Genomic DNA, 13,097 nt, shown 5'->3' with positions numbered 1-13,097 from the left:
CTATAGACTTTCATAATCTTGAAGTATTCCTGCACTGGCATCCTTATTTCTATAAAACATGTTCTCAAAAACACAGGAGGAAACATTAGGCATTTAAGGGCCGTTCCATTTCCCCCACACATCATTATGTTTTGACTGCACTTAGAACTTAAGGTCAAGCCACATGACAAGTGCTGCAAGAGCATACACATCAGAGCATTAGTCTTGGGAGAAAAAGGTGGAGTTATTTCCCAGCTGGTTTAATTTTAAGTAACAGTCTCTCCAGTATGCAGTCCCCCACATACTTCTCCTCATTCTGTAAGTCCTCAAGCTTCTTGACATTTACACAAACTGTTAACTCCCACCCCTCTCCCAATTACTTCTTTTCTGATGCCAGCTGCTACTCACAAAACAAGGCAGCATTCCATGGATGTCAGCATCTTGCCAAATCAGCCCCTGACTCATCAGTCAGCACTCAGGGATGTCACCCAGTCAGAAGCACTACTAGAACTCTGGCACTTGGCAGCACTCCTTCTCCCCCAGCAAAACTTGCTACTGGTTCACCCATTTCAGCTTCAAACCCAGAGGAACAGAGCTGCCTCTCCAGGAATGCACCCACACACAGTCGCTGCCCAGTGGTTTGTCACTCAGCAAAGTGAAACAGATGTCTCTATGAGTGAGCCAACAGCACATCCCAAGAGGAAAAAAAAGCACAGACCTGTGTGTGCAGCCAGAGTCCCTTCTGTCAGCTCTTGCAAGGCTCCAGGAGCTACACGCCACTGCCTCAGCTTGCTTAATGCTTCTGCTTTGGTCTTTTCCTCATACTGCAGCAAACTGAAGGGAAGTCCAGATCACACCTTGAATCAATTTTAGGAAGAAGTGACAAGATGCAGCTGCCTGCAGCCAGCAGCCCCACAAACATGCTTTTTCACTCCGGTACTGACCTAAGTGCCCAGTGCCAGCTGGGAAGCTCCCTGTGCTCCAGTCCACAGGGCTGGAAAGACCACATTCCTCCCTTTCCACTCCACACCTCCGAGACATAGCTAGGAATTTGACAGTGCAGTAGCACTTTTTCCCTTTATCACAGGCTGTCAAAGATCAGCTACAAGCCACATAACCAAGCAGCTGCTATTCTGCAGCAAGATATAGTCATTATAAGCAGAATTAAGTGGTCTGACTGCGGGCAGAGGGAGAAAACAAGAAAAGCCAATGCCACTGCAGCTCTCTTCATAGGGAGCAAGCAGGCACAACTTCCCAAGGATATTTCCTGGGAATCACAGCGAGGAATCTCAGAGAAAGAGAAAACAATTCTTATCTCTATTCTCTGCTCCTGTTGTTTTTGCAGATGTGGAATGTGTTAGGAAGATCACCTGAAGTGGTTTATCAATTGGATTCTGCTGAGGATTGTTTTGTTCCCTTGGCCAATCACTCAAAGCTGTGTCCTGGCTGTCTTGAGACAGTCACTAGTTTTCTTTAGTATGTAATTTAGTATAGCCTAGCATCCCTTTAATATAGTATAGTATAATGTAATATAATATAGTTTAATAAAGCAATTTTTCAGCATTCTGAATCAATGGAGTCAGATGCTAATCATTCCCTACATCAGGGGCACCCTGTTTTTACTATATGCCACTGCTTTACTAGCCTTAAAGGTCTGCATGTATTTGCAGTTCTCTCAATAACTCAACCACTACCACAACTCAAGCAAACTTGGTTTGGCTTTTGTTACCATTTTTAACATTTAAGGAAGCAAATGCCTGTGTAAAAGCATTATTATTTTCATCTTAAAATACGTAAGAGCTTACAAGAAAATAGAAAAGGAATACTGATGTTTTAATTCCATATGACCAGCAGAAATCTAGCCTCAAGTAATTTTTTTAAGAACTTTTAATATATATGCTGCCATAAAAGGTCTTTAACCAAGTTACAGCAAATATCACTAACAGAGTAAAAATGCTGAAGGTAACCTCTTCACTTCTTAGGAAGTAAGTCAGAGGCTTAAGAACCTTCCTTTAAGACAAAAAGACAAGCCTTTTAAATTTGAGACCTCCTGGGCTCAAAGAGGCAGGAGATGCAAAACCATAATCCAGACTGCCCTTTATTAACCTGTCTTTATACCTGCCTGTGTTCACTGTGCACTGCTTCACAAAAGCATGTGAAGCTCTCCTATAGCTTCTGTGTCATTACAGCCAACGAGTATGGAAACATAACCTCCTTATGTCAGAGAAAAGCTTACAGCATCAAGAAGTCAACATATTCATATTCATGAATCAGCTTAAAGCAATCATGCCATTCTGGGCTAAGCAGAGAGCTTTTTCCCATTTTTCTCTTCATTTCTTCCCTCTTAATGCCAATACCCAGGCACCTCCTACCAAATTAGGCCATCTGGTCACTTGACAGCTGTAAATAGCAAGCAGTCAGTTAACATAGTTCAGGAGATTAACAATACCACAGCATTTGCAGGTGAAGTTTCAATAACCCTGAGCATTAGTTTTGTGCTGTCTTTTCGGTTTTTTTAATCTTAGAAGGTGAAAGAATTGGGTAGTTGTGCTCAATAACTGCCATTAAACAAATTTCTTAGCCTAGCTTTAGCCCACCTGCCCCCATCCTCCCCACTATGATATTAACAACCAACCATATAGTCAACTAGCTATGTATCTGCTGCACCAACAATACAGAAAGAGCTTAAAGTCAAAAATAAAGGGGATTTGTTTAGAACTCTTAAAACTGCTTGTTTAAGGGAGTCAGGAATTGAAAATCTGATAAAACTTCTGGTTAAAAAGATAAAAATACTAAATATTATTTTAAAAGAAACAGTATAAGACATTTTAAAATCTTTATACTGGATTTTAAACATGAAATGAACTTGATAATTTTTTTGTACTCAAGGTTACTTTTTCATTATTTTTTTCTTGGCCTAGGTGAGCAAAAAATTTGATTTATCAGAATTAAGCTTTCCAAAGTTCATACTGATGATGAGGAGACTAGAATATGAAAGATTAAGGTAACTCTGAACATTATCGTTACTGTTAGTGTAATTCCAATGGAAAAAAAAAATCAAAGAAAAAGGAACTACACAATTTAATAGATGTTTACAGCTGTTCTGTAACACACACCAATAAACAACAGCATGTCAGTGTATTCTATGTTTACAGAAAAAGTGTTGAGTATCAAAATCTGCTTAGAGTGTAAGGAGTCTTTTCAACCAAAGCAAAACCTCTAGTCTGAACTTACATTACACTTCTGCAAATATCAGCATAAAAGTTTACTTTTTTAGCCATGACTCAGTCAATAAACTGTTCTAAGCCGACATGTACAGTAACCTCTTTCATACATATTGTATTTCACATAATAAAAGAGTGCATATCTACACAAGCACATTTTATAGTAAGATTAAATGGAAGCCTGGTTTTTAAGAACTTTCATGCAGGTAAATTTTAAATAATGCCCTCCCCCTCCGAAAAAGTATTCACTGAATAAGTAGATGTCAAATTCCCCAACAATGTTTCTTCCACATTCCCAAAATTCATCCAGCAACTGGCATGCCCTCTATTATTATAGCCTCAAGCCCAAGCCATAGGCAAAGACACCAGATAGATTTCAACAGAACCCAATTCTCCTTGAAGTGAGCTTTAGGATCCCAGAGCCAAACATTCCTCTCATTCCTGAACCATGGATAATGCCAGCCTGGGAAATTACACTTTATTCCACTCACAGTAACCTCAAGAAGACCAAGTAAATAGACTTCAGCTTTTTCTCAACAACCCTTCTTCAGCTATATTACCAACCCAAAAAATAGGATTAGATTTGAGTCTCTAGTGTTCTGCAGGAAATAAACCTAAAGAACCTTTGAGTTTCCTTTGACTACCTACAACTGCTATTAATGAAATTAAGACTGTAAGTGCAATTTCTCAGAGGCAAGTGTCATTCAACTACCTTCTTTGTAGCTTCACAGGATACTATCCATGCTTCGTGGAAGGCAACCAGTTCCATCATTTACAGTATAAAATTGCAAGCCAACCTTCTCAAAAATACACACAGACATTTTTCCTTCACATTAATTCTTATACTGTCTTAGGCACATCATATATGTTCCACTAACAGTACCATTTTTCAGTTTTATTTTCTACTGACCCCTTGACAAATATAGAAGTTTCTTGCTAGCCATCAAATGCCACTGCTGATTCAGATTCATCTCAAGAGATGCTACTTACAATGAATATAACAAGCATAAATAATTTCTGCAAACAGCTCATTAACAGGACTTTGAAAAGAAGTGAAGAACTATGTAAAATGCTAAGCATGAACTTCAAGTTACTAATGCAATTCAGATAACAAAAAAATCCACTCTGGTTCATCTGCATGTCTACTCCACAGTGTAAATTCGAAACATTAGAGACAAAAAAAACCTACTGGGCAAACAGCTCAGTATTCTTTCCCTCTCCCTAGTCCATCCATACAATTATCTCCAGACAAGTACTTCATACACAAGGTTTGTTTTCTGCCTACAACTATTTTGATTATTAACATTAATTTTGCAAAACTTTAATGGCACATCAGCAGATGTTCTTTTCAGAGGATTTCACAACATCCCATCTTAATGGTGAAGCAGAGGAAGAGCCTAATTGTCCTTAATCCTCTATTCAAAATAGGTTAGATGAAATCCTCTTTGGACTGAAGCAAAGAGATTAGTGAGTGTCACCAGGAAAAAGAAACACTATTCCCCCCTCACCACGGCCCGTATCTAGATGAGCTTAATGATTAATGAAGGAAACAGATTCTCCTATTTCCAAAAGGGAAATTAGTCTACAGGCAAGAGCAAAAAGAAAATAAAAAATGTTTCTATAAAATCTCCAAACTGTTAAGCTTCCACGCTAGCAGTAACAACACAGATGATATAAATAAGAAGCACACCAAAACACACTTTCCCAGTATGCCTCAGTAATCAGAAAAGAGCTCATATGAAGACCCTTTTTTTTTAATACCAATACACATCTGTATCCCTGGTAAATCTTGGCATAATTTCTGACATTGCTAAATGAATAGCACATGATTTAAGGAAGTATACATCCACCCATCTGCACACGAATGCATATAAATGCACATGGAGAAATAAAGTGGGAAATAGGTGAGAAGCAATGCAGAACACTTAGGTAACAAGAAAAAAAACAACCCCAAAGCAGTCATTACAAGCTTGTATTCACACCCATTTTTCTTCCTGTGACACAGTAATTTTGTTATCTGGAAGCATTAAATTACCCTTACAACTTCTTGCAATGGGAAAGGTGGACGATACTCCCATCCCTGTCCCAAGGAAGGATGAATGCACATAGAAATTAACATGCACAAGCAGAAAGATATCTAGCTGATTTATAATTTTTCTTCTGTGATCTTCCAAACAAAAAACCTACTGGGCCACCGGCCCATCTCCTCAGTCTCTGAGAACAATCCAAGCTAGGCTGCCAGTTTCTTCCTAAAAAGAGGGCATTTTTTATTATAGTATCACAAATACTCAATACTTCCAAAATTACAATCAAAGTTTAATTGGAAAAAAAAAAACCCAAGAAATTAAACACTTTTAATGATGACTCAAGAGTCTGTGCCACAGGCTTCTAATTACCGAGAGAGAAGAAAACAGCTTGTGTACATATGATATAGAATAAGAATCCCTGGTTTGCCTTGTCTACCTGCAGCTGTTGCCATGGTAATTATAGCAGAGAAGATAATAGCATTCCAGTGTCATTTTACTTCACAGCTCAGGATGAACTTCTGCTGAAAAGTCCCTCAACAATTATAATACATTACCCTGTGTAATGGTAAGCCACCTGAATACACAGAATTATTCTGGAAAAAATATCTGTCTAAAAGACTTCTACGTGCAAAGGTATGCTATTTTGCTCGAATAACAACAACAAAAAAGCCCAACAAAAAACCAAAGAAAAACCAGTAAAGTTGAATCCAGTTGCATAACAGGTTCTAAAACATCTGCTCAGTCTTCTCTGCGACAGTTTTCTCTTGTTTCTGCTCACTGACACACCTGCACAGGACATGCAGCAGGCATCCCACAGTAAATCCTGCTGGAGCACCTCAGAAACCACAGTGGGTTTCTAGTCACACTTAAACCTAGTTAAATGGACTAAGTTTTATTATGCCCTTCTCAACACCCCAAACAGTAGCCAGCCATGGTATTTGTGGAATACTTCACTTGTCAGCCCAGTCACTGTTTTCTGAGTGCTGTATGACCACTACTGTAGGACAGAAGAAAAAGAATCGATGAGAAATGGTGATCAGAGATGTTAAACTAGAAACATGCTATGTGGTACTTTGTCCTCTTCCAATTTTCCCAAAAATAATTTTCAAAAGGCTTCCTGCTTGCAGAACTGCTACTCAGTGGTGCTTGAGAAAACACATAAAAGCAGAACAATATGAAACTTTTTTTAAGCCAAACAACATGTTATCAAGAGACAAAAGCAACAACACAGTTCTCATCTCAGGATTTTTGATGCTAAGAAAAGATCAAAACTTCTTGATCTATTTAAAGTCACTGAAACAGATTAGATGCTCCAAAAGCAATGTTTTCTACTATCATAGAACATCTGATGAGTGCAGATGAGTAATATTTTGTAGTCAATAGCAACCAGCATGTAATATGTACACTGACTTCCTGTAAGTTAACTGCTTTACATATGCAATGCCCTATTTTCATTTGTTTATTCTCAAAAGAAAAAGGAAATTATGTTTTTCTTGTGTAAATTAGTTAATTGATGGGGGGAGGGGAAAAAAAACAAAGCTCATGCAATTCTCTATGTTTATTGCTCTTCTGCAATAAATAAAAGATGGGGGAAGGGAGGGAAGGGAGAATATCTGGTCACTTTTTGAGCATCAGATAATACTGAGATATCTTTAGAGTACATTACAAGCCAGAATGAACACAAGACTCACTACCAGTGTGAAGAGCAAAATTTACAGGAGTGCTAAATTCTGTCAGCCACATTCAACAAAACTAACTTAAGTAAAGCTTTGAAACTTTGCCCTTTTTAAATAAATTGCTGAAAAGTCAGCAGGAAGCACTCCATACAGATAACCACCCCCAAAAAAATAAGAGAAAAAGGCAATTAGGCAAATAACAAAGCAATGGTGCTTAGGGAAACAGGAATTCAAAAGTTACTCGTGATGTTTGATGCCCTCTGTTGAACCTTCCACAGCAGGAAGAACTGGTACCTGCAGAGAAGCAGAGCTGAGAGATAGGAAGCATCTCAAGTTTCAAAAAAACATTGTGACACACAGACTTGCACAAGAGATAACAAAAATGGATTACATACCAGGAATAGACACAAATCCTTAAGAGGTGCAAGTTACTAATTGCTGACCCATGAATACATATATAGATCCTACAGAGAGCATCTTTTGTACACTCAGCCAGCAGACAAAGTCTGTCATATAGATGTGTTTATATACAGCTTAAAACAGCTTCAGATTTTGTCAAATTACATCTCTGAACTTAGAAACAAAACATAACAATGCTTTTGACGTACTTGCCTAGGAAGAAAACTAAACAGGAATGTTGACTAAGAAACAGCACCAGTTTACGCCTCATCTGCAAGACTGCAAAGGAGGCTGAATAAATTCAGAAGCAAAAGCAAGAACCAAGCACCTTCAAATGAATTAACTAAACTTAGACTAAAAACAATAGGTGATCTGAAACACTTGACAAGTGGATTGTGCTCTAAGACACAAATGACTATAAAGCACCAAGGCTTACAATTTCACCAACTTTCTGGTCAAGCCAGTTATCAACCTCTACTGCAGAGTTAGATAAATAAATAAATAAACTCAAGTTCAATATTAATTTATATCTACTAAGACTACATATACATGTAAAATACTTAGGAAATCTAACGAGAAAACAATTTTAGAATTATAATGCCAATCAGAAGCAACAAAATCATCTAAGTCAATGACAAAAAGTCACAGGCTGTCATGAAACTTAGTTAAGAACTTGCTAAAAATCCCTACCACAGCTTGCTGGTTAGGCTAGTCAAATGTCTTTTCAAACTACGATTAAAGTTGACCCACTTCTACAAAAGTGAAAAAGAGAGCATCCATTTGTAAACTCAATTTATTCCAGCCTCCCAAAAAAAGAGATTTTTTGCACAACTAATAGGCCAGCAGCTCCCCAGAGACCAAAGCAGTAGTAAATCACTGCTCCTTCTGGAAACACGTCTTACCCGCTACTACCTTCATTTAGAGATACTTACACAGGTAACAAATACTTAAGATCCAGATTTGTAATCCTAAAGTAACAGGAGAACCTGAAAGAGGAGAAGCAGTAAAGTAGCAAGATCTCTAAATATACTACGTAACACTGGCAAAACTCATCAGTAATACCCAGTAGCATTTACTGTACAACCTAAAGCCATCAACCTGGGCAGGAGCTTTTAGTGTCCAGGGCCAGCTGTCTTACAAATACAGAACAGACTGTCACCATAGGCAGCAAGATGTTCAGCAACCATTTAGTGTCCAAACAGGCATATGCTGAAGAGCAACATCTTCCCAGATTGCCCAGATACAGTCAAATCAACAATATTCAGGAATATCCAAATCCATGTTCAGCCATGAACAGCTACAACATGCCCACGTTTTATTAAAGAAAGTGTTCATTTGGTGAAAGATGTCACCAAAACCTTTTTAAACATTATTAACCAACTTTCGACAGCGATGGGGACAGACTGCAGAAGTCATAGCACAAGCAAAAAATGAGTGATCAGAGAAAACTAAAGCAGCTGCATTTACACAGGCAGAACAGATCACCTAATGATATCCACAGTGTCCCAAATAATTTAACTACAAAATAGAAGCTAATCTTGTATGGAGGCAGTTTTAATTGCCATCATATGCTTGTTTTTTCCTCTAAATAGTGTACTGCTTAATATTAAGTTAACAAGTTTCTCTTGTTACTAAGCAGGTTCTGCATGACACTTACAGGATATCCCATGCTAATTCTGTATTCTCTGGCTGTGCAGCTGCCCTCCCTGGGGTAGCACATATCCTCTGGGAAATCCAGGGAGAAGACAGAAGCGTTTTGTCTGATGCAAAAGCAACATCTATAAAAAATGTTCTATTTTTGTAGAGTATGTGACAAAGGGTATGGTCCCACCTAGTAATGTTCATACTACCCACACACAGCCATTACTTCCATTATTTGGGAAATAATAATTTTTTGGTGTCAAAATTTATCTTATTTATCTTAATGTAGAAGACTTATTCAGTTCCTATGATTCCATGCAGAAGCAAAGCTGTATATTAGGGTGCTTCTATTTTGTTACTTAAATATGCCTCTAATATAGATCATACACATTTTAAAGCAGTAAAATATACAGATTAACCTCAATATACACAAATAAGAAAATTACAATGCTGCTTATCAGCTTCCAAAGGATTTGGAAATCTGAACTTCATGTCAGCTGTTCTGCAGTGAAACAAACACTTTTTGCATAACAAAGTTATTTTTCACCATCAGTCCTGTAAATTGAGTATGGCTGCAGTCATGATTACAGGAACCAAGAGGTAAAGTGAAAAGAATTTAAAATTTGCAGGATGATCTTAAGAGCAAAACAAAAGAAAGTCAATTTAAAAATTTACTAAGATAAAGACAATTCCTTCTAAGAGACTACAACATCTCCTGGTGAAGAGATGTGAAGTACAGTATGATTAGCATGCTGAACACATATCTTATTCAACCCACATCGCTAAACTCTTCAATGCCTCCAAGATATAAAAGGGACACTCAATGCAGGTAAAAAAGCAAATATTTGAAAATGCTAACCAGGAAGCTGACAGCATCCAGTCATTGCTCTTCTTCCACAGGGCCTTAGAAATACGTGCGCTGATTTTGCACTGCTTCAGGACAGAAACTGTCCAGTACAGGAAAGAGAAATGGGAGGGAACTTCCCAACCACAACAAACCCTCGAGTATTTAGCTTATACCTTTGTGTCCTACAACAAATAGGACCGAGACAGAAAAGTAATGACACAGAACTATTAGAAACCATCCTATTAGCAGTCTCCATTAGTACATCACATCCCAACTGTTTATTTTCTTGAGATTGTACCATAAGAGCTCCCAGCTAACCCGGCATCTCCAGATGCAGCAGCCAAAGTTTTCAGCATAATCCAGAGACCAGTCCTTCTCTGGGAAGGATCTGAAGCTGAACAAGTCCAGGAGACTTGCAGAACAAAAATTCATAGTTCTAAGACCCTGATCATGAAACAGTTTTTGTATTGACTTTAACTAAAACCAAGTTTGAACTTAGTCTGGAATAAACACAAGATGTAACTGTCCACTCCAGCTCTCCCACAGAAGAGTCACTGCCTTGTCTCCCTTATTAAAAGCAGTTTGGAAAGTGGCAAGCACATCTACATCTGTGTGCCCGGCTGGTGCACACGGAGCTTTGGTGAACAGCTCTGGAGTGAAGCACCTGACATGCACATCTGCTACTCACACAGAGCAGTCAGTTTCAGGCCCAGGAGTCAAACTAGTACTTTCATTTTCACTGCTGTAGATGTACAAAAGTAGTCGAACCATGGAGATACAAAAGAAAAATAGACGAGAAAAACCATGCAACTCAAACATAACGTTGCCAGAGCCCAATGGTCTTTACTACAAATTTACTTACAGCACCTTCTCCTTGAAATTACCTTTCTGTGGAAGAAAGGTTTCAGAGTTAAGACACTGAACAAAAGCAAAATAACAAGAAGCAACAGGTGAAAATACACAAGGCAGCACAGACCATCCTAGGCAATTACCTAGGCATAGCCTGTCAGCATACACACAATACAGAAGGTAGTGGGACCTAGGCAATAGGAAGCCTTCTTCACATGGGATATAACAATATTTCAGTTATCTTTTAGACTGCTGCCTTAGTCTCATCAGCAGTGCAGGAGAGTGGTAACACTCCCCACAACTCAACAGCTCAAGCCCCTTAGTCTCAACATACTGTCTTCTCATGGATCTTTACTGCAGCTGCTCTCAAGCCCACTTCCCTCATATTTGATGCTTAAGCCTACCTTGGAAGAGATGACCAACAATGCAAGGCACATTGGATTTAACAGTGTGCTTGCTCTGTGCATAATGGCCACGCCATTTGTACAGACTGCAGATGTGAGCAAATACAAAGGAAGAAATCTTAAACTAAATCCAATAGTTAGATCAGCACTGACAGATCTCTACACCCAAGGTGATCCTACCTCTTTCCAAAGAGACCTCAGCTCAACTCACCTGGTCTTTACATCCATAGACACCATTGCTTCTCTTGTGCCTCATTATTAGTGTTGTTACACATTGTCTGGAGCATTATCTTTGTTTACTTAGGACCGCTTTCTAAAGATCCATACACACATAGCTGCTTTTAACGCTCACATCTCTACTCTCTCCTCATCCCACATATATCCTACTGTAAACCGGAAGAAAAAAAGAGTAACAATTTTCATCACCGCTACTTTTCCCCATTTATACTTCAGAAGGACAGACTTCAGCCAGTATTAGGTGGACACAGCCCTTGGCACACACAAAACTAAGTGTATTTACTCTAAGTGAGAAGACTTGAGTGCTCTGACCAAGGCAAAAGTACTTCCTGGATAGGAAGAAAAGTTATTTGTATTTAAAAATTCCTGTTATCTCCTCCTTGATCTTTTAAAGATTACTTCTACGCCCAAAAGCAGAAACTTGCCATGTCCTAGTACTGGTGGTCCCCATGCCTTGTACAACCCCACACAGCCAGGCATCTTGCTAATCTACTTAAACCATTATCCTGAGCATTTATTAGGGGTTCCACGGACCTGGAGCTGCACTCACTGACGCACCTCAGCCTACACTTGGACCCCACTCTGATGCGCTGCCCACTTGCTCTCTCGGGCGATGCGGATGGGTTTCCCACCGCTGACCAACAAGCCACGTCTGCCCTCTTTCCCCGGAGCACTTCCAAGTCTGGCGTGTTTGAATCTTACTAAGCACACCTACAAGAACTTGAGACCGTTCCGACCATTCGTCAGTATACTTAAATTGGACAATTCCACAAAAAAAAAAAAAAAGTCGCTTGACTGAAACAATATAGGGAAGAAACAGGTAATAATCAAACCAAAAGCAAACATATTAAAAAAAAAAGCAGCTGGAGAGCTGGAGGTTTTATTTGCCCTGCCAACTACGTATGGCAGCACACTGCGAATTACAGCGCTCTGAACTCAGGTCAAGCCGCTGAGGTTCAGCGAAGGCCAGTCCCGTGGGGCGGGCGGGCTGCGGGGAGCGCAAGGCACCCGGCGCCGCCGCTGCTGCATCCCCGCTTGCCCCGGGCATCACGTGCGGCGGCCCCGAGGTTCCCCGGCCGCCGAGCCGGTCACGGGACCGCCCAACTCCTGACCGAGCCTTTCCTGCGAGCCGGGGCCACGGCGAGGGCTGCCCCCCGCGCCCGGGGTCGAGCAGCACCGGCGGTACTCACGTATCGGCTCACGAGGGTCCGCAGGAGGCTGCAATCCATGGCGGGCGGGCGGGCGGCTCAGGACCGCGCCGCCGGGGGCTCGCCGGTGCCGCCGGGCTCCCTGGCTCGCCTCCTCCCTTGCCACATGCAGAGAGCCGCGCTCGCCCCGCCGGACCCGCTGTGACGCCGGCCCGGCGCTCGCCGCCGTTCCCCGGCTATGCCATGTGCTCGCCGCCGCCGCTGCGGCGCGTCGCCCCGCGGCCCCGCATGCCCCCCGTCGCCGCCGCTGCCGCTGCCGCCACTACAGTCCCGCCGATGGCAGGCGGAGGGGACTGCGCTGCCGGGAGGGCGCCCCCACTGCCTCTCCCGCCCCCGCCCGCTGCGCTCTGCCCACCGTGCGCGCCGCCCAGGGCTTTATCCGGCGGGCGGGGCCGGGGCCGCCCCCGCGCCGCTCCCCCCGCCCGTCCCCGGTCCTGGCGCGCGCGCGCGGGCCCGCCCGGTACCGGCCCGGCCCTCGCCCGGCGCGCGCCGCTCTGATCTCGCCGGGCGGCCCCGGCGGCGCGCACGTCACCGGCGGCGGGCACGCGCGCGCCGGCGGCCGTGCCCGCTCCCCGTCCCGTCCGTCCCGTCCCGCGCGCGGCTCCC

The 13,097-nt window shown here is 41.8% G+C and overlaps 1 protein-coding gene across 3 annotated transcripts in view; it reads right to left on the bottom strand.

Moving 5' to 3' along the window:
• ATP11A (ATPase phospholipid transporting 11A) overlaps positions 1–12,819 on the bottom strand; it is a 118,275-nt gene extending 105,456 nt beyond the window's left edge. For all 3 annotated transcript variants that reach the window (XR_014616996.1, XM_084226217.1, XM_084226218.1), the window contains exon 1: positions 12,474–12,819. Coding sequence is in view for 2 of the 3 variants with exons in the window: in XM_084226217.1 (XP_084082343.1) it covers positions 12,474–12,512 (39 nt within the window). In the remaining variant the exon portion in view is untranslated. The remainder of the gene's footprint in view (positions 1–12,473) is intronic.
• Positions 12,820–13,097: the final 278 nt, after the last annotated feature.

This window comes from Fringilla coelebs (assembly GCF_963513975.1).
Source record: "Fringilla coelebs genome assembly, chromosome: 2".
Lineage (NCBI taxonomy): Eukaryota > Metazoa > Chordata > Aves > Passeriformes > Fringillidae > Fringilla > Fringilla coelebs.
The sequence above is the reverse complement of the archived record's forward strand: the minus strand, read 5'-3'. Positions and strand labels throughout refer to the sequence as shown.